The sequence below is a fragment of the Panthera tigris genome, chromosome B3, assembly GCF_018350195.1.
Source record: "Panthera tigris isolate Pti1 chromosome B3, P.tigris_Pti1_mat1.1, whole genome shotgun sequence".
In the NCBI taxonomy this organism is placed as follows: Eukaryota; Metazoa; Chordata; class Mammalia; order Carnivora; family Felidae; genus Panthera; species Panthera tigris.
This window is the reverse complement of record NC_056665.1, coordinates 51,921,122-51,946,140: the sequence shown is the minus strand read 5'-3', so window position 1 is coordinate 51,946,140 and position 25,019 is coordinate 51,921,122. Positions and strand designations below refer to the sequence as shown.

At 40.9% G+C, this 25,019-nt stretch overlaps 1 protein-coding gene across 1 annotated transcript in view; it reads right to left on the bottom strand.

Annotated features, from left to right (window-relative positions):
• Positions 1-750: 750 nt before the first annotated feature.
• MYO5C (myosin VC) overlaps positions 751-25,019 on the bottom strand; it is a 102,410-nt gene continuing 78,141 nt past the window's right edge. Inside the window, exons 34-41 of the mRNA XM_042988833.1 lie at positions 22,787-22,885; positions 21,326-21,480; positions 19,689-19,778; positions 17,232-17,382; positions 16,216-16,498; positions 5,723-5,897; positions 5,238-5,318; positions 751-2,122 (exon numbers count right to left, since the gene is read on the bottom strand). Of these exons, the coding sequence (XP_042844767.1) occupies positions 1,970-2,122; positions 5,238-5,318; positions 5,723-5,897; positions 16,216-16,498; positions 17,232-17,382; positions 19,689-19,778; positions 21,326-21,480; positions 22,787-22,885 (1,187 nt within the window). The 3' untranslated portion in view covers positions 751-1,969. The remainder of the gene's footprint in view (positions 2,123-5,237; positions 5,319-5,722; positions 5,898-16,215; positions 16,499-17,231; positions 17,383-19,688; positions 19,779-21,325; positions 21,481-22,786; positions 22,886-25,019) is intronic.

Genomic DNA, 25,019 nt, shown 5'->3' with positions numbered 1-25,019 from the left:
TCCTGCTGCCTCTAATAGGACCTTGCTCCTGCAGCCCTGTCCCATCTCACCAGCATCAAGATGAGCAGTGGAATGAGTAAGGTGTGGACAAGCTCTCCAGGAGCTCACAGGGTAGCACAGGAGATGGGCAATGTTACTGGCTTCTATAGCCCAGGGCAAGTGCTGTAAAGCAGGCAAGAACCCTGACTTGTGGGAACCGAAAAGGAAGGGTGATGGGCTCCTGTGGCCTAGGGATGATGGGGAGAGGAAAAGGGGCATGGAGAAGGTCACAAGTGCACATCAGAAACCCACTCACGTCTCTGCCAAGTAGCCCCTCCTTCTCTCACTGTCTGGGAGCCCATGGAGGCACAGCCTGAGGCAGGACTTATGGCATATTTACTTCCCTCTAAAAACATTTTATATACTTTTTAAAAAAGTTATTTTGAGAGAGAGACAGAGAGAGAGAGAAACCCAAGCAGGCTCCACCTTGTCACCAAGTCCTACATGGGGCTCCAACCCACAAACTGTGAGATCATGACCTGAGCCTAAACCAAGAGTCGGACACTTAACTGACTGAGCCACCCGGGTATCCCAACTGTTTATACACATTTTATGAGAAATTATGAATCTATAAAGATCCCAGCATCTTTAAGTATACAACCCTTGAAGAAAAGCATAAACTTTGTGCACGTAAGACAAATGTAGTCTCCCAGCAATTAAAAAAAACCTGACCCAACTCATTTGGTAATTTATTTTATTGATTAAAATATGTAAAAGTTCTACTTTTTCATTTCTTCATATACAATGTATCTAAAAGAACTAAATCATTTATAATATGAAAAGGCATTGTTACATATTAATAGGGTGATGTTGCTTCATAATCATGTATTATCACTCCTAAGACATAGATCTGTGGGACAGAACCACAGCTCATGCCTGTGAGTCTGTCAGAGACAGGAGGGCTGGTTGGATTCTTAGAATGGGTCACACGCCACAGGCTAGCAGTGCAACATCACGTGCTCTGAAGGAAGGAATGAGAACGTCTGGGGGGACAAGGGATGGTCGGTTTTCATGAAACTTGGGAAATACTGGTTTCTCAACAGGAAGAACTGACATAATTCTTCAGTTTTTTTAATGGGAAAATTTAAAAACATTTGAATGCTGAAAAGAGAGAGAAAACCAATTAGGTTGCCTTTTAAACTTAGTTTTTAGAGAAGCTGTTGCACGAACGATATTGAACAATGAAAAACATATGGCCAATATGTTGGCAGATAAAACATAAAGAAATGTTCTTTCAGAAGAGGTGGTAAATGCCCTGGCAATTAATTTTAATAATATATTCGTTTTAGGTAGATATATACATAAAACACTTCACGTGATTCATTTCAGACTGAATACTTGCCTAAAAACTAGAGGGCTCTTAAATAATAAATATTTTTTCATGCAGGAGCATTTTTAGTGAAAGTCAGTGAACCCCACCCCACCCACCCTGGGCAGGAGGCATGGGGTGAGAGGAATTTCGACAGGGCATTGTGGCCAAATGGGATTATTTCCTGGAAGACTCAGCCCTGGAACCCACTCGCGGCTTCATAAATGTACCTGGGCTTCACATGAACATTAGTAAACTTAAGGGGCACTGTGTCCCCAGATCATACTCCCTTTGAGGGGAGCCCTGTCACAAAACAGATCTAGACAAGAGGCACCTGGAAGAAAACATGGGCCTTCGAGGAATTCCAGTAAAAGTTGGCTGTGATTCAGAAGGTAGGCATGGCCTTTCCAACCGCAGCTGGTGTGTGTTAACTCTTACAAAATCACAGTGGCAGCACCATCACGGGGAACAATAGAAGATGTGGCCCATCTTGGAGAATTCTTCTTTGCTTCTTTACATCACATTCCAAAGCATTTCCAGTTCCAATTAACAACCACATCCCTCATATTTGACCTTCATTTGGCTTCTGAGGGAAACATACATTTCCTCTCCTTTCTCCTGCTATAATCTATTGAGAAAACCTAGCTTAAAACTGCTGGGGATCTGGATCATTTCCAGAGCATGTGGAGAGGGGGTAAAAGGAAAGGTAACTTGAAAGAGATATTTTGTATCCAACATCAGCTGTGATGAATCCTCCCGGCTATTTAGGAGAGCCTGAAATAAGAACCAGAAGAAAAATGAATAAGGAAACCAGTGCATTCTGCTTTATGACTATTTAGAAGTCTAGAGTAAGGAAAACACAACTCCAGCTTCACTGAAAAGCTCCTTTCAAAATCATGTGAGAGAATACACAAGAGTATTTTAACAACACAATACCATGGTGACATGGTCTATGCAGGATTTCCAGTTGCTCTCATGAATATTTACTTAAGTGCTCTGTTTGACCTCAGAAGTTAATTTCCCACAGGATGGAATGACTGTAAATGGATCTGTTTTCTATTCTTATCCACTCTTGTGGTATAATTCTAAGCCCAAACATGAGTAGATCTCACAGATTAAGTCTTATAGCAGTTATCCTTCTTTTTAGTTCAGTAGTTTGTGAACTTTTTGTCTAAAGACCCCTTTATATTCTTTTTATTTTTAAGTTTACTTTTGGGGCATCTGGGTGGCTCAGTTGGTTAAGCGGCCAACTTTGGCTCAGGTCATGATCTCGCAGTTCATGGGTTTGAGCCCTGCATCGGGCTCTGTGCTGACAGCTCAGAGCCTGGAGCCTGCTTCGGATTCTGTATCTCCCTCTCTTTCTGCCCCTCCCCGCCCTGCTCTCACTCTCTCAAAATTAAATAAACATTAAACATTTTTAAAAAAAATAAAGTGTACTTTTATTATTATTATTAAGTAGCCTACATGGCCAGCATGGAGCCCAATATGGGGCTTGAACTCATGACCCTGAGATCAAGACATGAACTGAGATCAAGAGTCGAACACTTAACTGACTGTGCCACCCAGGTGCCCCAAGACCCCTTATACCCTTTAAAGATTATTGAGGGCCCTAAAGAGCTTTGTGTATGTAGGTATAGCTATTGATATTTACCATATTAGTAATTAAAATACTTCAACATATTAAATCATTAAAATAACAAGAACAAACCCAATGCATGTAAACATGTATTGAAAAATAACTATTTTTGAAAACAAAAAAATTTAGTAGGAAGCAGTATTGTTTTATATTTTTGTAAATCTTTTTAATGCCTGACATAATATGACAGGTGGAAACTTGTATCCACTTCTACCTTAAATCCATAGTGACATGTTGTTTTGGTTGAAGTCTATAAGGAAAAGTGTGCCTCACACATACATATTTAGAAAAAAGAAGACTTTGCAGACTCACTGAAAGGGTCTCCAGAATGCCCAGGATCCTTGAACTAAACTCTGAGAACTGATGTGCTAGTTGATTGGGGAAGAAACTTTAAGGATTTAAATAAGAAAAAAATGGGTATACAAGACTCTGTTTCCATTCAGGCTCTGCTCTCTTGCACAGACTGATAAGAAGACTGATAATAAACAAGACATCCTGAAGGAACATAGCAGCTGAGTGGTGATTTTGGTGTCTTCATTCCCTTCCCACTGAGGCTAAAATGGGTTCTGAAAATGGGGGTATTTGACAGAGAAAATTCCTGCTGCTTTTGCTAAGTGCCTTTCATTTGCATGTTTGGTAAATGTGCTTTAATCTTAGATTTCTATAACCGTAATTCAATATCAATTTCTTTTTTTTTTTTAATTTTAGAGAAAGAAAGAGTGCAAGTGGGGGAGAGGGGCGTAGGGAGAGAGAGAGGGATAATCTTAAGCAGACCCCACTCAGCGCAGAGTCCAAAGCGGGGCTCCATCCCATGACCAGAGCCGAAATCAAGAGTCAGATGCCCAACCGACTGAGCCACCCAGGCACTCCTCAATATCAATTTCTTATACTGAAAATTAAAAGGCACATCCCTTGGAGAAACGGGAACCCTCTTACACTGTTGGTGGGAATGCAAACTGGTTGCAGCCACTCTGGAAGACAGTGTGGAGGTTCCTCAAAAAATTAAAAATAGATCTACCCTATGACCCAGCAATAGCACTGCTAGGAATTTACCCAAGGGATACAGGAGTGCTGATGCATAGGGGCACTTGTACCCCAATGTTCATAGCAGCACTTTCAACAATAGCCAAATTATGGAAAGGGCCTAAATGTCCATCAACTGATGAATGGATAAAGAAATTGTGAAAAGAGCGGTTAGAGTGGGAGAGAGCCAAAGCATAAGAGACTGTTAAAAACTGAGAACAAACTGAGGGCTGATGGGGGGTGGGAGGGAGGGGAGGGTGGTGATGGGTATTGAGGGCTCATCTTTTGGGATGAGCACTGGGTGTTGTATGGAAACCAATTTGACAATAAATTTTATATATTAAAAAAAAAGAAAAAAAAACCAAAAAAAAAAAAAAAAGAAATTGTGGTTTATATACACAATGGAATACTACGTGGCAATGAGAAAGAATGAAATACGGCCTTTTGCAGCAATGTGGATGGAACTGGAGAGTGTTATGCTGAGTGAAATAAGTCATACAGAGAAAGACAGATACCATATGTTTTCACTCTTATGTGGATCCTGAGAAACTTAACAGAAGACCATGGGGGAGGGGAAGGAAAGAAAAAGTTAGGGAGGGAGCCAAACCATAAGAGACTCTTAAAAACTGAGAATAAACTGAGGGTTGATGCGGGGTGGGAGGGATAGAAGGGTGGGTGATGGGTATTGAGGAGGGCACCTGTTGGGATGAGCACTGGGTGTTGTATGGAAACCAATTTGACAATAAATTTCATATTAAAAAAATAAAAAAATAAAAATATGAACCAAAAAAAAAAAAAAAGAAGATGTGGTCTATATATACAATGGGATACCACACGGCAATGAGAAAGAATGAAATCTGACCATTTGTAGCAACGTGGATGGAACTGGAGAGTATTGTGCTAAGTGAAATAAGTCAGGCAGAGAAAGACAGATACCATATGTTTTCACTCTTATGTGGATCCTGAGAAACTCAATAGAAGACCAGTGGGGAGGGGAAGGGGGAAAAAAAAGTTACAGAGAGGGAAGGAGGCAAACCATAAGAGACTTCTTAAATACTGAGAACAAACTGAGGGTTGATGGGGGGTGGGGAAAGTGGGTGATGGGCATTAAGGAGGGCACCTGTTGGGGCGAGCACTGGGTGTTGTAGGGAAACCAATTTGACAATCAATTATAGTTAATATAAAAAATAAAGAAATAAAAAATAAAAGGCACATGCTTAAGGATCATACCTGTACTTTGCGAACGAAGGATGGAGTTACTCTTTTCTCGAAGTCATCTATAGGTGTGTATGAATTAAGGATCTTTATGATCTGCGAACAGCACATAAGATGGTGTTAGACCATGAAAAAGGACAAGTCTGTCCATGAAATAATGATTCAATGGTTTGGGAACTGTTGGGAACCACACATAGTTCTTTAACATTGTAATTTGGCTTTAGGAACCATGTGCTCCAGCCTCCTTCCTTACTGCCCCCCGCTCTCCATACATACACATCTGTGTTTTGTGGGCAGGGAATGCACTTTTGTGTTTTAAAGTTCTAAGTTAATATTAAATAAATGCTTTTTAGATAAGATGGTGGTCCATGGAAGATACATCTCCTCAAAGAGCACACAGAGCCTCAGATACACCCTATCACTGGCTAAGCCAGAAAGGGGGACACCAGTGACATGATTTGGTAGTGAAGATCAGGGACACACTCTGTAAATGTGGTCACCTGCACAGCAGACAGTGAGGTACAGCGTTCATAGATCTCCTTGGCATCGCTGTCTGTGGTCTTCTTGACCTGAAGCAACCAGGCTGCCTGAGAGAGAGGCTCCAAAGTTTCCTTAGCCAAGCTGTTCTGCAAATTCTTATCTTTAAGCCATTCTTCTAAGTAACTGATGTTGCACCTGGAGTAAAAGCCAGAGAAACAGACAAGAGTGGGTGATCCATTGAGAACACTTCAGAGTAGGGTGCTGAATCCCCCAGTGTGTACTGAGAGGGTCCCCAAGTTCACTGACAGCCTTAGGACCACAGTCCAGCAGTTTCTTCATTTGTAACATGAGGGGGTTGGACCAGATGATCAGCTCTCATGACCCATGGTTCTAAGGATCTTGATGATCTGGGGTGAGGGGCCATACCAGTTATAAACTTTGGGGAAAATCTGAGCAAAAAGCAGCAACTGTAATAATTTATAAAGTAATCTATTAAAATACCCTTAATAATGGATTTGAAAATCTACTAAAGGAAAAAACCATAGTGATATTTGAAGACTTACATTGGTATAAAAAACTCATTTCTTTTCCTAAGTTGGCAGAAAATTTTCAATTGGTAGAAGGCTTTAATTCAGTTCACTGGGGTTTTTATTCTTGTTTCAATGAGTAATTATCATAAGTTTATGAATTAAGAGGCATGGGTTTTAGTCCCACCAATCTACTGTGTGAACTTGGAAAGTTACTCAACCTCTCTGGGTAAATGAGAATGTTGAGAACCCTCATATACTGTTGGTAGGAATGTAAAATGGCATAGCTGCTAAGAAAAATAGTTTGGCAGTTCCTCAAAATGTTAAACATAGAACTGCCATATGACCCAGCAACTCTACTTCTAATACTCAAGAGAACTGAAAGCATGTCCATATAAAACACTGTGCACAAATGTTCACTGCAGCATTATTTATAATAGCCAAAAAATGAAAACAACCCAAATGTCCACCAACTGATGGATACACAAATTGTGGTACGTCCATACAATGGAATAGTATTCAGCAATAAAAAGGAATGAGGTAGTGATACATGTGGTCACATGGATGAGTGGTGAAAACTTTATGCTAAGTGCAAGAAGCCAGTTACAAAAGACATCACATTTGGGGCACATGGGTGGCTCACTTGGTTAAGCATCTGACTCTTGGTTTCGGCTAAGGTCATGATTTCACAGTCTGTGAGTTCAAGCCCCATGTCAGGCTCTGTGTTGACAGTGAAAAGCCTGCTTGATATTCTCTATCTCCCCCCGCCCCTCTCTCTCTCTGCTCATCCCTCACTTGCACTGTCTCTGTATCTCTCAAAATAAATAAATACCCTTAAAAATATCTAAAAGAAAAGATATCACATTTTATGATTCCATTTACAAAAGTGTCCAGGACAGGCAAACCTATAGGGAAAGAAAATATATTTGTGGCTGCCTAGGCTGAGGGAGGGGGGACTGGGGAGGTGGGATGTGGTAGGGGATAAGAGTGGCTGCTAATAGGTATAAGGTTTCTTTATAGAGTGATGGAAATATTTTAAAATCACATTATGGTGATGTTTGCACAACTCTGTAAATATACCAAAAACCATTGAACTATATGGGTATGGTTTACAGAACAGATGAACTTCACAGCGTGTAAATTATCTGTCAATGAAGCTGTTTTAAAAAATTGACTGGGGACACCTGGCTGGCTCAGTTGGAGGAATATGTGACTCTTGATCTCAAGACCATGGGTTCATGCCCCACATTTGGTGGGGAGATTACTTAAATAAATAAACTTTAAAAAATTGAGTTTTGAACTAGGTGATCTCTAAGGTCATTTCTAGCTCTGACCTTTTAAATTAGCAACTCCCTATGTGGGTCTTTGATTATAACACTGGGACAACAATGCTGAATTGAAGTATTCCATAGGGATGTACTGAGTATGAGATACCATCTCTTACAATGGTTTCCCTCTTTTTTGCACTGTCAATTTTGTCCCACTAGTTTGAGTCCTTATTACAATACATTCCTATTGGGCCTCTCATCTTGTCCCTTCTAATCCATTCTATTTGGTCCTGCTACAGTACTTCCTTAATCTGGATGTTGAGCATGTTAATTCTCTCACTTAAAAATCAGTGGTGGAGGGGCACCTGGGTGGTTCAGAGGGTTAAGTGTCCGACTTTGGCTCAGGTCATGATCTCACTGTTTGTGAGTTCAAGCCCTGTGTTGGGCTCTGGGCTGACAGCTCAGAGCTGAAACCTGCTTCGGATTCTGTGTCTCCCTTTCTCCCTGCCACTCCTCTTCTCCCTCTCTCTTTCTCTCAAAAATAAATAAACATTAAAAAATTAAAAAAAAAACAGTGGTGGAATATGATACAGTAATTCCACTACTGGGTATTTACCCAAAGAAAATAAAAACACTAATTCAAAAAGATATATGCACCCCTATGTTTATTATAGCATTATTTAAAATAGTCAAGATATGGAAGCAACCCAGGTGTATATCTGGTCCATAGATGAATGGATAAAGAAGGTGTGGTATATATGTACAATCAAATATTATTCGGTCATAAAAAATAATGAGATCTTGCCATTTGCAACAACATGGATGAACCTAGAGCTTATAATGCTAAGTGAAATAAGTCAAAGAAATACAAATACCATATGATTTCACTCACATGTGGAGTTTAAGAAACAAAACAAAGGAAAAAAGAAGCAAAGAAAAAAAACCTCAGATTCTTAAATACAGAGAAGAAACTGGTGGTTATCAGAGGGGAGGTGGGTGGGAGGATGGGCGAAACAGATGAAAGAAATTAATAGACTTATCCTGATGAGTACTGAGTAATGTATAGAGTTGTTGAATCATTATATTGTATACCTGAAACTAATATAACACTCTATGTTAATTATACCTCAATTAAAAAAAAAAGTGGGAGTGGGGGAGGGAATCAGTGGTGGAGTTCTGGTTCTTGGTAAGAGCACACTCCATTTTGCCCCTCCCAATGAATGCAACTATAAAAGCTTGATGGAATGTCTTGAAGCAGCTATTTGATGACTCTGAAAGGTAAATAGTACCAGATGGATCGGGGAAGAAGACCAGTATTTGAGGTATTGCCAAATGGATAATCAGTTTACCAGTTTATTCCATCTGCTATTCATTAGCTTGACCTCAAAGAAGCCTGAAGCTCAGCAGTGGGTACTGATGACAACAAAGAGCTCCAGAAGGAGCCCTCTAGGTCTGGCTTGAGGGGCTGAAAAGAGGTGTGTTAAAGCTCCTGAGAGGGTGGAAATCCTCTCCTTTTACCTTCTTCTTTCACGTTTAAGCCCCAATTTCATTGTGGTAGCAATGGTGGCAATGGAGTCCAGGAAGAAGCTAAAATTCTCAGGGAGAAAAATCTTCTCCAAATGGAGCAACTGTGGTTCATGAGAAGGGGGTGAACCTCCATTGTTCTATTCTGCCACCACTGAGCCTCAGATGAAGACGTTTGCAGGAAGTACACCACACAGTGAGGTAAGTAAAACCCCAGTTTTCTGTCTGGAGGACCAAAGAGGGATTTCCAGCAATCTGGAAAGTATCAGGGGTGATTTGGAGGAGGAGGAACTTGGGAAAGCAATCCCTTGAAATTGTTTATGAACTCCTTGGTACACTCCTCTGGGCTCATGCATGGATCTGATCCTCAACAGCACACATAGTTTGAAGACTAACCATGAGACAGAGCACCATGCAAGTTTCAGACTGACCACTGTGTGTCACACATGAGACAGAACCAAACAGCATTACAAAGGCTTTGAAAACTGACGTGGGAAACACGAGCCACCAAGGATGGTCAGAACTTGCAAGTGAACTCAAATGGTGTGATTATCTGATAAAAATACCAACATTCTCCATAACAATGAAAGATTCAAAATCTCATAGTGTAATATTAAAAGTGTCCAGAATACAATTCAAAATTACTTGACATATGAAAAACCAGGAAAACCTCAATTTGCATCAAATAAGACAATCAGCAGGTGTCAACTCTGAGATGATGCACACTTGGAATTATCTCACAAAGACTTTAAAGAAGCTATCGCAAAAATGCTCCAAAAAGTGAAGATGAACTATCTGGAAATAACTGGAAAGACAGAAAGTCTCAGAAAAGAAATAGAATGATATAAAAAAAAAAACCAAATGAAAATTTTAAAAGTGAAAAATCCAGTAACAAAAATAATTCTCTTAATAGGCTCAATAGCAAAATAGACATGGCAGAGGAAAGAATCTGTGAACTTGAAGGGGTCAATAGAGATTAGTTAATCTAAAGAATATAAAGGGAAAAAAACTGAAAAAATAAACAGAACCTTATGGACTCATGGGATAATAATGAAAGGTTTAACATTTGTGTTATTGAAGTTCCAGAGGAAAGGAGAAATTAAGATGCAGACAAAATATTTGAAGAAATGGCTTAAAATGTCTCACATTTAGTGAGATATACAAGCCTACAGATTCAAAAAGCTCAGGGAATCTCAAAGAGATTCTTGGGAACCCCAAGAAATCCACACCTAGACACATCCTAAGTCTTTAAGTCCTAAGACACATACTTTAGGAAAGAAGGTGAAATGAAGGCATTTTCACGTGAAAGAAAACTAAGTATTGCCAGTGAACCTGCTGTACAAGGACCTACTGACAGAATTTCTTCAGACAGAAAGGAAATGATATTAACATGACATTTGGGGGAAAAAATAAGACTTGAAACATTAGGAATGAAGGAGTAACAGAAATGGTAAATATGTGAGTAAATATAATAGGCAATTCTTCTATTGAGTTCCTTAAAATATTTTAGATGGTTTAAAATAAAAATTATAACATTATCCAGAACAGTTTTTGATTATGTATATATAATACATAAAACAACTATAGCATAAAGTGGAAAGGGGAAAGGAGACTATGTGATGGTTAGCTTCCTACATTCCACTTGACATGGTTAAGATAATGATTCTCAATAGACTGAAGAAGTTAAGTATACATACTGTAATCCCTAGAACACCCACTAAAAAACACAAAAAACATAAAAACACACACAAAAAAAACACTAAAAAACACAGTAGATAAATTTAAAATGGGTATTAAGGGGCGCCTGGGTGGCTCAGTCAATTAAGCGTCCAACTTCGGCTCAGGTCATGATCTCACAGCTTGTGAGTTCAAGCCCCGCTTTGGGCTCTGTGCTAACAGCTCGGAGCCTAGAGCCTGCTTCAATTCTGTGTCTCCCTCTCCCTCTGCCCCTACCCTGCTTGTGCTCTCCGCCTCTCATAAATGAATAAATGTTAAAAATATTTAAAAAAATAAAAGGAGTATCAAAAATATTCAAAGAACCCAAGAGAAGGCAGAGAAAGGAAGTCAGAGAAATAAAAACCAAAGGAACAAATAGAAAATAATAAAATGGTAGACTTAAATCTAAAAATATTAATAATTACATTAAATTGAAATGGTCTAAACACTCCAATTAAGAAGCACAGATTGTCAGACTTGCTTTAAAAAATCCAAAACTAAACCAAACAAGATCCAAATGTACACTGCCTATAAGAAAGTCACTTTAGGGGCACCTGGGTGGCTCAGTTGGTTGAGCGTCTGACTCTTGATTTCAGCTCAGGTCATGATCTCAGGGTCATGGGATCAGGCCCTGGGTCGGGCTCTGTGCTGAACGTGGAGCCTGCTTAGGATTCTCTCTCTCTCTCTCTCTCTCTCTCTCTCTCTCTCTCTCTCTCTGTCTCTCTCTCTGTCTCTCTTTCTCTCCCTCCCTCTGCCCCATTCCCCACTTTCATGTGTGCGCACACACACACACACACACACACTCTCTCTCTCTCTCTCTCTCTCAAATGAAAAAAGAAGTAAGTCATTTCAAATATGACACAGGTAGGCTAAAAGTAAAAGGATGAAAAAAGATACACTATGAGAACACTAATCAAAAGAAAAAGTAGGCTTTCAGACAAAGTAGATTTCAGAGCAGAGAAGATTACCATTAGAGGGCTAAAGAAGGACCCTACATAATGTTAGGATGGTCAACTCACTAAGAAGACATTAAATACATGAAGCAAAAACTGACAAACTGAAGGAACATACAGATTCATAATTACAGATGGAGACTTCAACACTCCTCTCAGTAATCAACAGAAATAATACACAGAAAATCGGCAAGGATATAGAACTGAAAAACACCATCAACAAACTGGGTCTAATTGACATTTGTAGGACGTTCCACCCAAACACAGTAGAATATACATTCTTTTCAACTGTATGTGGAACATTACAAAAACAGATCATTTTCTAGGCATAAAAGCAAATCTTCACAAATTTAAAAAGAATTGAAATCATACAAAGTTTTTTTAATGTAAAAATATTTAAAAGTTTTTATTTAACAAATAAACCTGAGCAATTCTCAAAGTGGGATGGTTAGTGACTCTGGTGTCTTAATCTATGATATATTTCAATCTGTGTGCACCTTGAGATTATTTTTTTATTATGATAAAAGACATATAATTTACCACCTTAACTTTAAAATTTTTTTAATGTTTATTTATTTTTGAGAGAGAGAGAGAGAGAGAGAGAGAGAGAGAGAGAGAGAGATAACAAGCAGAGGAGAGGCAGTGAGAGAGAAGGAGACAGAATCCCAAGCAAGCGCCACGGTGTCAGCACAGAGCCCAATGTGGGACTCGAACTCATGAACCATGAGATCATGATCTGAGCTGAAACCAAGAGGCAGATGCTTAACCAACTGAGCCACCCAGGCACCCCACCATCTTAACCATTTTTAAAAACCAAAAAAATTTTGTTAATGTTTATTTATTTTTGAGACAGATACAGAGCATGAATGGGAGAGGGTCAGAGAGAGGGAGACATAGAATCTGAAGCAGGCTCCAGGCTTTGGGCTGTCAGCACAGAGCCTGTGCTGAAAGCAGGGCTCAAACTCAGGGACTGTGAGATCATGACCTGAGCCGAAGTCGGATGCCTAACCAACTGAGCCACCCAGGCGCCCAGCATCTTAACCATTTTTAAGTGTAGAGTATAGTAGTGTCAATGGTGTGCAACAACAGATCCCTAGAACTCTTTCATCTTTCAGACCTGAAACTCTTTATCCACTGAACAACACCTCCCCTTTTCCTGCTCTCCTCAGCCTCTGGCAGCCACCATTCTCCCTTCTGTTTACAAGAGTGTGCCTGACAGAATATGTTCTTTAATCATATGGAATCAAACTAAGTGTTAGGAATAGACAAGTAGCAAGAAAGTCTCTGAACAGTTGAAAAAGAAGCAACATACTTCTAAATAATCCACAGGGCAAAGAGTAAGACTCCAGGGAAATCAGAAACTATTTTTCAACTCAGCAAAGGTGGAAATACAACATTTCCAAATTTGTGGGATAAAGTTGGCACTTGGAGAGAAATTCATAGCATTAAATGCTTATGTTAGAAAAGAGAGGTCTCAAAGTCAATAACCAGTGCTTCTCCCCTAAGAAACTAGAAAAAAAAAAAGAGCAAAATAAATCCAAAGTAAGAATGAAATAATAAAGACAGTAATAGAAATCAATTAATTTTTTTAAAATAGAGAAAAATCAATAGAAGTAAAAACTGGTTACTTGAAAAGATCAGTAAAATTGATAAACCTCTAGCAAAACGGATCACGAGAAAAAGATAAGACACAGATCACCAATATAGGAATCGAAGGGGGCAGATACCACTACAAATTCTACAGAAACTAAAATAATAAGAAAATACTGTCAATAGTCTATGCACATAAACTCAACAACTTTGAGTGGACCAATTCCTTTAAAAAACTCACCAAAGACGAAATATATAATCTGAATATTCCAATAACTATTAACAGAATTGAATTCATAGTTTATCTAAAAAAGGTTTTTATTGTTTTTATTTATGTTTGAAGGAGAGAGAAACAGAGCATGAGCGGGGGGAGGGGGGCGCAGAGAGAGAGGGAGGCACAGAATCTGAAGCAGGTTCCAGGCTCTGAGCTGTCAGCACAAAGCCTGACATGGGGCTCGAATCCATGAGCCATGAGATCATGATCTGAGCCAAAGCCGGACGCTTAACTGACTGAGCCACCCAGGCGCCCCATGAATTCATAGTTTAAAGCCTTCTGGAAAAAAAAAAAAACACACAAAAAAACAACTTATGGTGGCTGCCACTGCTGAGGGACTAAAGCATGCACTGCTCACCCCGGAAAATGGCATTCTACTTATCTCTGTAACCAATCCAACACTCCATTCAAAGGGAGCTATTAATACCTACCATCAGTTATCCTTTACTGAGGCCTGTGTTCATTCTTCTAAGTCTTGGTCTGCTGAAATTCTGCCTGTCCTTTCAGGCCCCAATCAATGCTTTTCATGTTCTTTGCAAATTCCCTCAGTACAGCAAGAAATGTATGTGCTTGGGCCACGTTATTCTGGTTCCTAACAGAACTGTCTCCACATGCTGTATGTTGGCTTTTATCAAAGATCACTGGGCAAAGCAGCCACGATGAAATTTGCTGTAAAAATGCTATTGTGGAGATTGTGAGATAAAGTTCCACATGAAATAGTATTTTTATATTTCATGACTAGGAACAAAAAAATAGGTACTAGGAAAATCTTTAAATCTTCCCTGAGCACATCAGCCTCACCATGCTCAACGAGACCAAAGAGCCGATGACAACATTTGCTTTTTGTCCTGCCAGCCAGAAAGCCCCCATGGGCTAGAAACAGTGTTCTAGCTACTCTGTCCACAGTTTACTATTTTTTTTCCTTTGGGTCTTGATTTTTTACCTGAATTCATGTATTCTTATTGTGTTGCTTGTGTTTTCATTGTAAAGCCACCTCACATCCTTATGGGCCTTGCTATGGCAGTGGCTTAATAAATACCTGAATGAATGAATCCCTGTCAAATGCATGTGCTATTCAGAGCAACCTGCTCTAAAGGAATTATTTCCTGGATGTCCACTTTTGATTGGTGAAAGGAAAAAGCACTGAGCACCCATGGGGACAGAAGTTGCCTCTCCTCTGAACAGTTGTTACAGGACCTAGAGTCACATGTCTTGCTTATGACCATCTTCACTCATGGAGAACCCACAGAAGGAATGACAACTGCTTAGTCAAGACTCTAATGAAACATTCAGGTTTATGTGTTCATAAGTATTCATACTCTAAATAGGGTTGAATCCTACCTCAGAGACCTACAGGGCTTCTTCTTGGAGCTTGTGAAATAAACAGAACCCTTTCCTTTCTCAATGAAAAGAAAAAGATCCACAAAGGCTAGTCTTTGGTAATATTCCTTCTTTTTTTTTTTTTAATGTTTATTTATTTACTTTGAGGGAGAGGGGGAAGGAGGGGCAGAGAGAGAGGGAGAGAGAATCCCAGGTAGGTTCTGTGCCATCAGTGTTGAGCCTGACATGGGGCTCAGTCTTACAACCATGAGATTATGACCTCAACTGAAATCAAGAGTCAGATGTTCAACCGACTGAGCCACCCAGGTATCCCAGGAACACTCATTCTTATCTGAAAATCTCAACCTGGTATCATGGGAATTTGTCAGCTTGGTTTGAGGGGATGTCCAATTCCAAGTTTCATTAATGCTGAAAAGGTTTAATGGATGTCTCGTTTACTTCTTGGCTTAAGATACTATCAACACGACCTCAGGCTTTCATGTCACACACAGGTATCAAATCCCTGTACACATTATAAAAAATCCTAAATATCTACACTATTTTATGTGTTTTCTAATCATGTGACAGCATTAATTCAAACAGTAGCTCAGGGTTTGTGTTTCCTAAACTAAGAGATAAGTAAAGGTGGACACACCTCAAAAGTGATTACCATGTCCTCAGCCTGCTGGTCCTGCTGCTCCCAAAACAAACCTCTGCTAATCTAGACAGCGCTACCTACCAAAGCCTGGGGACCGGTCCTCCTCAGTTCCAGCACTATGCCTTTGCCTGCCTCATTTCTCCTGCCTGGAATGTTCTTCTCCCTTTTTAAATCACTCAATGCACAGCTCTCAGGCTTAACTTTTCTGTCCTCAGTAATCTCTCTTCTCTGCAGCACTCGTTTGTGACTTAATCAGACTTGCCTTGAATTATTATCTGGCTATTTTGAGTTTCTAGAGGGCAGGGATCAAACTGCTCTTTCCTTTGTTTCCTGTGTCCTCCACCAGGCAGTGCTATTCACAGAGGTGATGGTCAGTAAACACTGGCTGAGTGTATGATAAGTACCCAGGGCCAAAAATCTACAATTACTAGTTGCTAGTCTTTAGCCACTAAAGGCCCTGGGCCTGAGTGTCAAGCTAGCCTGGTGCAGAGTGGTGGGTGGAGGGGCCACCACCTGACCACAGACGTCCCCAAAGTTCCAAGAGTCCTCTTGCACAACACCCCCCCTCCCCACCCCACCAGGCAGTGCAGCTCATGGGAAGGGGGCAGCAATATGTGACCCTAGACATTAAAAGCATCCTTTCCAGCTGCCTCTCGGTGTAACTGGTGAATCATGGGTTTTACCTGATCTGCATCCCTTTTCTGCAGGAGCACATGTCCTTGCGCAGGAAGAGGCTGTTCAGGGTGACCGCCCCGATCAAGAAGAAGACCTGCTTCACAGCCTGCCTCACCAGCTCAGGGTCCAGGCCGTTCTGGCACATGGTACTGTAGAAGTAGCTCAGCTGCTGCAGGACAGAGGTCATGGTGTAGGCGTCCGTGTCATCTATGCTAGATGACCGCTTCCGGAAGCCCGTGGGCTTCAGGCCGGAGATGCCTTGCAGGCTCTCATACTCCAGCATGCCCGGCACTGCAGAGGAAAACACAGGTATTTCTTGCACATGCGGTGGGGACAACCAGAGAACATTTCCCACTGCTCTCTAGGGTCTTTTCCAGGACCCGGGACATTTTCTGCAAGAGTTAGCCGTGGATGCAGCTGTGATGGGGAAAGCAAGAGAATCAAGGAGTGGGGAGCACGGGGTGTAGAAGGGGGCGGAGCACATGGCTGTGTACAACAGGGCGGCAGCTCCTCTTGCAGGCTTGGACTCCCTCTTCTTTCAGCTTCACAGGAAAGGGAGCGGGTTGACACAACTCGTGGTCTGTACCATTTCAAGCCTGAAGTATTTAAATTTCAGAAAGTTGAAGAAAGTATACAAGAATCTGAGTGGGACTTTAAGATTTCAAAAGTGGTAATGACCTAGGAGTAGCTACACATGGAGTAGCAGGTCTTCCTGGTCTTTCCCTTTGGGGTGAATCACCCTTCCAGGCAGGAAATTACAAACCATGTACTTTTTAGAGAAGTAATCATTTCAAGCAATAGAAAAGAATTAAAAATGAGACATTTACATGGTTACATTTTTCTGGTTTTAAAATTATGTTCTTTGAAATCACTAGATCTCACCAACCATGAGATCATGACCTGAGCCAAGATCAAGGGTGGGATGCTTAACTAATTGAGCCATCTAGGCACGACCTACAGGATTTGTTTTTTTAAGGTTTCGGTGTTACCATAAATATTTTTTGGTCATCAATTCTTTTCTTACCTATTATTGGTTGAATGTTATTTTCCATTACAACAATGAACCGATGATATATTCGTATTGCCACATCGCTAAGAATCTGTCTGTATTCTGAAAGGTCAAAATTGTTCAAGCAGTTCTTATTCTGATGTGGACTATTAAGCTTCATGAATTCCTGAAAGTAATTTGAGCATATAAATACATATAAATATTAGAATGCTATAGGCATGCACGAAATTAAAATACTCTCTAATGGCATTATAATCAGCTCCTATACTTCAAAACTTAATGTCTTATTTGTATCAAATGAGCTCTACAGGTGTGTGGTAGCCCTTATTTTCTATAACTGTCACTGTACTCACCCTACAAATATGTGCCTCCAGCACCAACAGAACACAGTGGAAAATAACCTCCATGGAAGCTCATAAAAAAACAAAACAAAACTGCAAAGCACCCAAGGAAACAAAGAGGTTTAAGAGGTCAGTAATACAATACATGAGATTCATGACTTAATGATTATAGAGCATAGATCAATCTGAAATATTTTAAGATGTGTGCAATGGACTAAATATTTGTGATGTTCCCAGATTCCTGTGTTGGAGCCTTCACTTCTAGTATGCTTGTATTTGGAGATGGGGCCTGTAAAAAAGTAATTCAGACCAAATGAGGTCATAAGTGTGAGGCCCTCGTCTGATGAGATTAGTGTGCCTTTAATAAAAGACACTAGAAAGTTCAATCTTTCTCTTTCTGCGCCCACACACCAAGGGAAGTCTGTGTGAGGGTATAACGAGAATACAGCCATCCACAAGCCAGAAAGAGAGCACTCACCAGGTACCAGCCATGCTGGCACCCTGGTCTCAGACTTCAGGTTTCTAGAACTGTGAGAAAATAAATTTCTGCGGTTTAAAAGCCTTCTAGTCTGTGGTATTTTGTCATAACAGCCCACCAGCCTAATACAGTATGTTCAATATGTTCAAAGAAATAAAGGAAAAAGAAAGCATTAAGACAAGAAGAGGATATAATGGTAACAGGCATAGGTGAAAACCATAGAAATAGAAATGAATATATAGCAACTGAAAGAAAACACGTAGAATAGATAGAGCAAAGAACATTGTATATGTGGCTGATGGAGGCAAAGAAAAGGTAAAAAAATAAATGGTGTTGAATAATATCCTCTTCCATTAATGTCTCACACATGCTTGTTTGTCTTAGATGGGCTGGTCTGTGCCCCCTGCTCCTGTTGGTATTCCTTTTAGTCAGAGGTTAAGTTTTCTCTACTTGTTTCTCCTTTTGTTCTGTAATACTAGTAGAATTACTTTTATATTTTACTCTTCCTTCATTGGGACAATTTGCTATCCACACGGAAAAAGATATGAGGTCATTATCTCAACATCATGGGATAAATAATCACACCAATTCTGGATAGGTAAAACCATAATTGTGAGCTCCAATTTGAATTACAGAAATACAGAAGAAAGTAGGAGAATAAATTCACGATCTCAGGGCAGGGAAGAATTTCTTGACCGAGACACTAAAACACATCATAAAAGGATAGGATTGATACACCAAAATTCAGAAATTATGTATGATAGACTCCATAAAGAAAAATATAAGACAAGCCATGGTTTATCCATGATAAAGACCTACAAATCAGTAAAAAAAAAAAAAAAAAAAAAAAAAAATCACCTCTAAACAAATTGGAGAACTGATGTCATAGGTAATTTGAAAAGAAACCTAAATGACCAGTGAGCACATGAAATGATTCTTGACCTCATTAGTGATCAAGTAATTGCAATTTAAGTTGACAAGGTATCATTTTATACCTATGAGGTTGGTAAATAATTAAAATGTCTGTCAATATCAAGTGTTGGGGAAGGTATGACACTGGAAACTTCATACACTGCATGGGTATGTGCAGGGACAAATGGTAGAAACATTGGGAGAGCAGTAAAACCCTAAAAGCCACTTTGTTATTTCAGGTCAATGAAATTTTGCTCTTTGAGTATTTGAAGGTGGAGAATTCCTTTATGATGTTAGCCCCTTGGGGGCAGAGTTGGAATGGCAAAAGATGTACAGATTATAGAGGAAGATGAGAATCCTGCAGATCCTCTCTGAAGAAACAGCCATGTTGATCTAAAGGTTGTATTTTAGAGTTAGAATACTAAAATCTTCAGAATTTCACAACCAGAATCAAACTTAAAAATCATCTAATCTACCTCATTGATTTAAAACTCAAGGAAAATGGAGGCTTATTATCATGCCCAAGGTCCAGGCCTTTTTCTAGAAGTCTCTGGCTGTGAATCCTGTCCAACCAGTAATGTGAAGCTGGCCTCCTGGCTGAGGAGGAAAGTAGGAAGCCATTTGGAGCAGAGGCTGCCCCAGGAAGTGGGGACATGTCCAATCCCTGTGGTGGGCTCTGCCTCATAAGGAAGTTCTAGACCAGCAGTCAGCACAGAACACAGAGCAGGCGAGTGCCCCTACCTCTTCACCACTGTACTGCTTTAGGCAGTTGAGGAAATGACACGTATTGGAAAGCCAAAAAGATAGCATCTCAAAGTCTTCTAAATGTTCCTAAAAAAAAAAACAAAAAGAAAGAAAGAAAGACAAAGTTGGATTTGGTCACTACTGGTACCTTTGAGCCAAGAACAGATGTATCTTACCTGTTTACTTAGCTGTTGGCTTTTGATCAAAATGAATTCTTCTTTTATTCACCCAAGATTTTATTAAATTTATATACTGTAATGATAGGCTTTTATGTTTATTTAGCAGGTTATGGTTTGCAAAGTATTTCTGTATACGTCACTTAGTATGAAGCTTGATACAGGCACTGCAGGAGTGCCTAATAAAGGTAAGTCTGGGGTCTTGCTTTCTGGAGTTCTCATTCTGACTGGGAAGAATGTTGCATACGACATAACATATGCAGGACACAATTATATAGGGGGCTGAGCACCTGCATGGTGGACATAGATGATGCCACAAAAGGTCAGAGGCTGGAAAGATGCTGATGAAAGAGGGCAGCTGAGAAAGCTCCTGAGAAGGGGAGAGAATGCTACCTTGAAGGAAAGGGGTGGAGGGACCAGAGCTCAGAAGTGAGGACTCTCTTGGGAAGAACAGCCCTGCTTGTGGGGCAGCAAGAAGAGGAAGAAAGAAGGTAGAGGTGTGGTGGTCAGAGAGGTAAGAGGAAAACTGGGACAGTCCTGGGATTTGAAGGACAAAGTAGGATGGTTTCAAAGAGGTGGTCTGAAAGCTTCAGTCCCTTAGAGGAGGATAAAAATTAAGGAGAAACCACTGGATTTAGCAAGAGGAATTACTGGTGATCTTTTTGTGCAGTGACAGAGATGAAGCCAGATTGCAGGAACTAACCTGCTAATGTAAGCACCTTGGTGAATGGAGAGGCACAGAGATGTGGGGGCGCAGGGCCAAGTGAGGGCTGCTTTAATGTGCTGTGTGCTGGAGCTGGGGAGGGGCGGTCCTGGACACCAGCAGAGTCAGAGGCAGGGAGCCACTGGGGAAGCTGACTGGGAAAATGTTGGTGAGGAAGGATTTCTATTCCTCATGCCATGCATCTTCTAGTTTCTAAATATTCAAAGATTCCAGAGTGGCAAGAGGAGGCAAGTACCGTGTACCCATGGCCTGGGACACAATGCACGTCTATCCTAAGGAAACCCATTTTATGAAATTATGGACAGGGAAAACATAAATTTATGGGGGTCTCTTCCCAGAACACCCTGGTGGCTCTTGTGAATATAGTGACTAGAAAGCACGCAAAGCACCAGACAAATGTTAATTTTCTATTCTAACTCCTGATGAATAATGAATCCTCATGGCCGGACATCTCATACCCTGAAGGGGTAGAAGTGATGGGGGTGTTGGCTACCCGGCTGTAGTCTTGAAGGTAAGGTTTTGGGTCTGTTGGCACATCTTTATCCTTGGGGATCCCTAACCTAACTTGTCTTTTCCAAACAGCTTGACTTCTTTCACAGAGTGGGCCTCTGACTAATTTAAGGAATCACGTGATTCACCGAAGACTAGAGGTAAAGAATGGGCCAAGGATGAACCCTTAAGGTGTTCTTAAAATAACTAAAATACCAAAGGCCAATGTCAAAGGCAGTTCCTACCTTAACCACCTGCTTGATGCCACTAATGGTGCTGTTCATGAGGGACTTGAGCATGTTGGCGTCGTTTAGAGAGTCTGCGTAGCGTACACACATGAACAAGATGTGAGCGGGCAGCCCTGGGATCATGTTCACCACCACACCACGAGGCTTCAAGTCTGGAACAGAAAGAGTCAATGAGGACTACAGCTGATCGATAGCCAGCTCTCCCCCTAAGGAGCCTCTGACTATGGGACAAGGGTTATTTGCTTTTCTGTACTTGATACAATGCCTGAATGCACAGGCCTATCTTTTCTCTTTGAGGAATTCAGTCTGGCTCTTTTCTGGCAAAAATATACAGGTACCGCCTGTTCCTCTTACTTCCCATTTGCAAAGGACTTTCTCTTTTTTTAAAAAAAAAGGCTGAATTTTAGATAGAATTTGTACTTCTTCCTGGCATGGAGACCCTGGATTTCAGCCCTCCAATGTAAGGGAAAAACCCCAAGTCCATGCACCCAACTCCAGCCTGTGTGATGAGGATGGGATACGATCTCAGTGATCACATACATCTTTCCTGAATCAGGAAAACAGACACACTATAGTCCTGCAGAGGCGGGCCTCACTGACCTTGAGAAGAAGAGAATGGCAGGAGGAGACACTGGGGATAAAGGGAAGAGAGAAACTTTATAGAATAAACTCAGGTAAGCAAACAAAGACCTCCCCATGGCTGCATTAAGATAGAGGAATGAAGAGGCCCCACGGCTGTGCACAAGTAAGGCTAGAAAGGAAAGGGTACAGGTGGCTCATGTGCTCTGGTGGGGGAATCACCTAGAAGAAGAGGAAGTTAGGCTACACATAAGCTTTCTGCTTTATCTTGAGACCAACTTATAGAAAGGCAGCTTTTCTCTCTCCCACTGGAAAACCGTATGATTTTCAGGTGAGGACAGTCTAGTAAGATTGGTTCTAAGACCACCAACACTTGAGCATGCACATTGGAACATTCCTGTAACTGAAATGTGTTTGGGAAGCTCCCATCACATTGCCTGCAAATAAAATTCTCAGCAGAAGTCGAATGGGACATGGAACCACAGTTACTTCTGCCATTGCTCCTGTGCTGAGACACAAAGATGAGAGGATGTGTCTTCTATCTGGATCCCATGATTAGACTTTGGAAGGGGTGAGGGCAGTACTTCTTAACTGAGGGCAATTCTGGCTCCCAAGGGACATTTGGCAATGTCTGGAGATGTTTCTTATTGTCATGACTAGGGGTTGTTACTGGTTTCTAGAGAGTAGAAGTCAAGGATGCTACTTAATATTCTACAATACACAGCCCTCACACAACAACCAATTATCTGGTCACCAGTGCCAAGGTTAGGAGACTCTGGGCTAGGAGAAGCAGCAGTGGAGGAAGAGAAATGACTACTCCCACCCATGATGGTAGCAATGACTGACAGAGCAAACATTCAGACTTCCAGGTCTCACTACCGAGAATGAGGTTTTGAATGAGCTTGTCCTCATCTTCTGTCTTGTATTCCAGCATTCCAAGATACTCCTTGGGTCTTGAGGACAAGTGCACATCATTGCCTATAGTCAGAGGCAAACAATCAGCTAAATTCACAGAAACAACTCCCACAGGCTTTATAACGAGACTGCTCTGTCTCTTTCCACTCCATTCTGGCTGGCTTACACACAAATGCCTGCGGCTTTCAGATAAATGGAAACTTGATTAATCCCGAAGAATTCCTCTGGTAGTGATTCTTATCTGCAACTATATCAATGAGTATAGCTGTCACTGAAAAGGCGGAATGATCCTTGAAGGGCTCCTCATGAGTGCCCGGTATGAATCCAACACAGTGCGGATAAGAAAGCAAGCCAAGATGTTGCTTCTGTCTTCTAGATGATGACATCACAGTCAAGGAAACAAGATTCATGAAACAGTAGGTGAGCAAAGTACCAAACTGCATGATCCTAAGGGGGCTGTATTAGCTTCCTATGTGCTGTAACAAGTTACCACAAACTTAGTGGTTTGACATACCACAAATTTTCCTATCTTACGGTGCTGGAGGTCAGAAGACTGAAATGGATCTTACATGTTGGACTACAATCAAAGTATCAGCAGAGCTAAGTTCTGGAAGCTCTAGTGGAGAATCCGCTTCTTGCCTTTTACAGCTTCTAGAGGCTACCCACATCCCCTGGATTGTAGCCTCTGCTTCCTCTGACCTCTGCTTCCATCACCATGTCTGTCTGTCTGTCTCTTTGCTTCTGTTGTCACATCACCTTGTTTCACTCTGGCATTCCTGCCCCTCTCTTATGAGGTCTCTTGTGATTATACTGGGCCCACCTAGATTAATCCAAGGTAATCTCCCCATCTCAAGATCCTCAATTTAATCACATTGGCAAAAATCCCTTTTGTTGTGTAAATAACACACCCACAGTTCTGAGGACTGTGATGTGGACATCTTTGGGTGAGCCAGAGTCTGCCTTCTGGTCACCAAAGATTCATGTCCATTCTGAGAGGAGATGTAATGCAGAAGCAGAGGTCAGAAAGATTTTTTTTAATGTAATTTATTGTCAAACTGGCTAACATAGAGTATGTACAGTGTGCTCTTGGTTTTGGGGGTAGATTCCCGTGGTTCATCACTTACATATAACACCCAGTCTCATCCCAACAAGTACCCTCCTCAATGCCCATCACCCCTTTTTCCCTCCCCTCCACCCCCCATCAACCCTCAGTTTGTTCTCTGTATTTAAGGGTCTCTTATGGTTTGCCTCCCTGTTTGTAACTTATTTTTCCTTCTCTTTCCCCATGGTCTTCTGTTAAGTTTCTCAAGTTCCACATATGAGTGAAAACATATGATATCTGTCTTTCTCTGACTGACTTACTTCACTTAGCATCATTCCTTCCATTTCCATCTATGTTGCTGCAAATGGCATGATTTCATTCTTTCTCATTGCCAAGTAGCATTCCATTGTATATATAAACCACATCTTCTTTATCCATTCATCAGTTGATGGATATTTAGGCTCTTTTCATAATTTGGCTATTGTTGAAAGCACTGCTATAAACACTGGGATACATGTGCCCCTATGAATCAGCGAGAGAAAGATTTGAAGATGCTATGCTGCTGAATTTGAAGATGGAGGAAGGGACCCATAAGCCAAGAAATGTGGGTGGCCTCTAGAAGCTGGAGAGGCAAGGGACAGGATTCTCCACTAAAGCCTCCAGAAGGAACTCAGCTCTGCTAACATGTTGATTTTAACTCTGTGAAAAACATTTTGGACTTCTTACCTCCAGGACCGTAAGATAATAAATTTGTGTTCCACTAAGTCACTAATTTTATGCTGATTTGTTACAGCAGCTACAGGAAATTCACACAGTGGCCATGAGAATGTACACAGAAGTGGGTTGGAACTGTTAAAAAATGAAGGACGTAGCACACCCGTTGGGCCAAGAAAGGTGAGTAGGGTCTGGTGGGTGAAAAAGAAGGTGATGCAAGTACTGTTAACAAAACTTTCTTACTACTGCACGAGACTTTCTCCTGTTAATTTAATAAATTAGCTCTGTTCCCTTGGAAACTAATAAAGGTAGAACGCCAACTGTTTTAGTAAGCAATGCTGTTTATGATAAGAATGATACTGCAGCCTGTTAAGCTTTCTGATGACCGTGTCCCTGCTGATGACTTGAAGGCAGCTCAGGGCCAGAACCACAAAGCTAAAT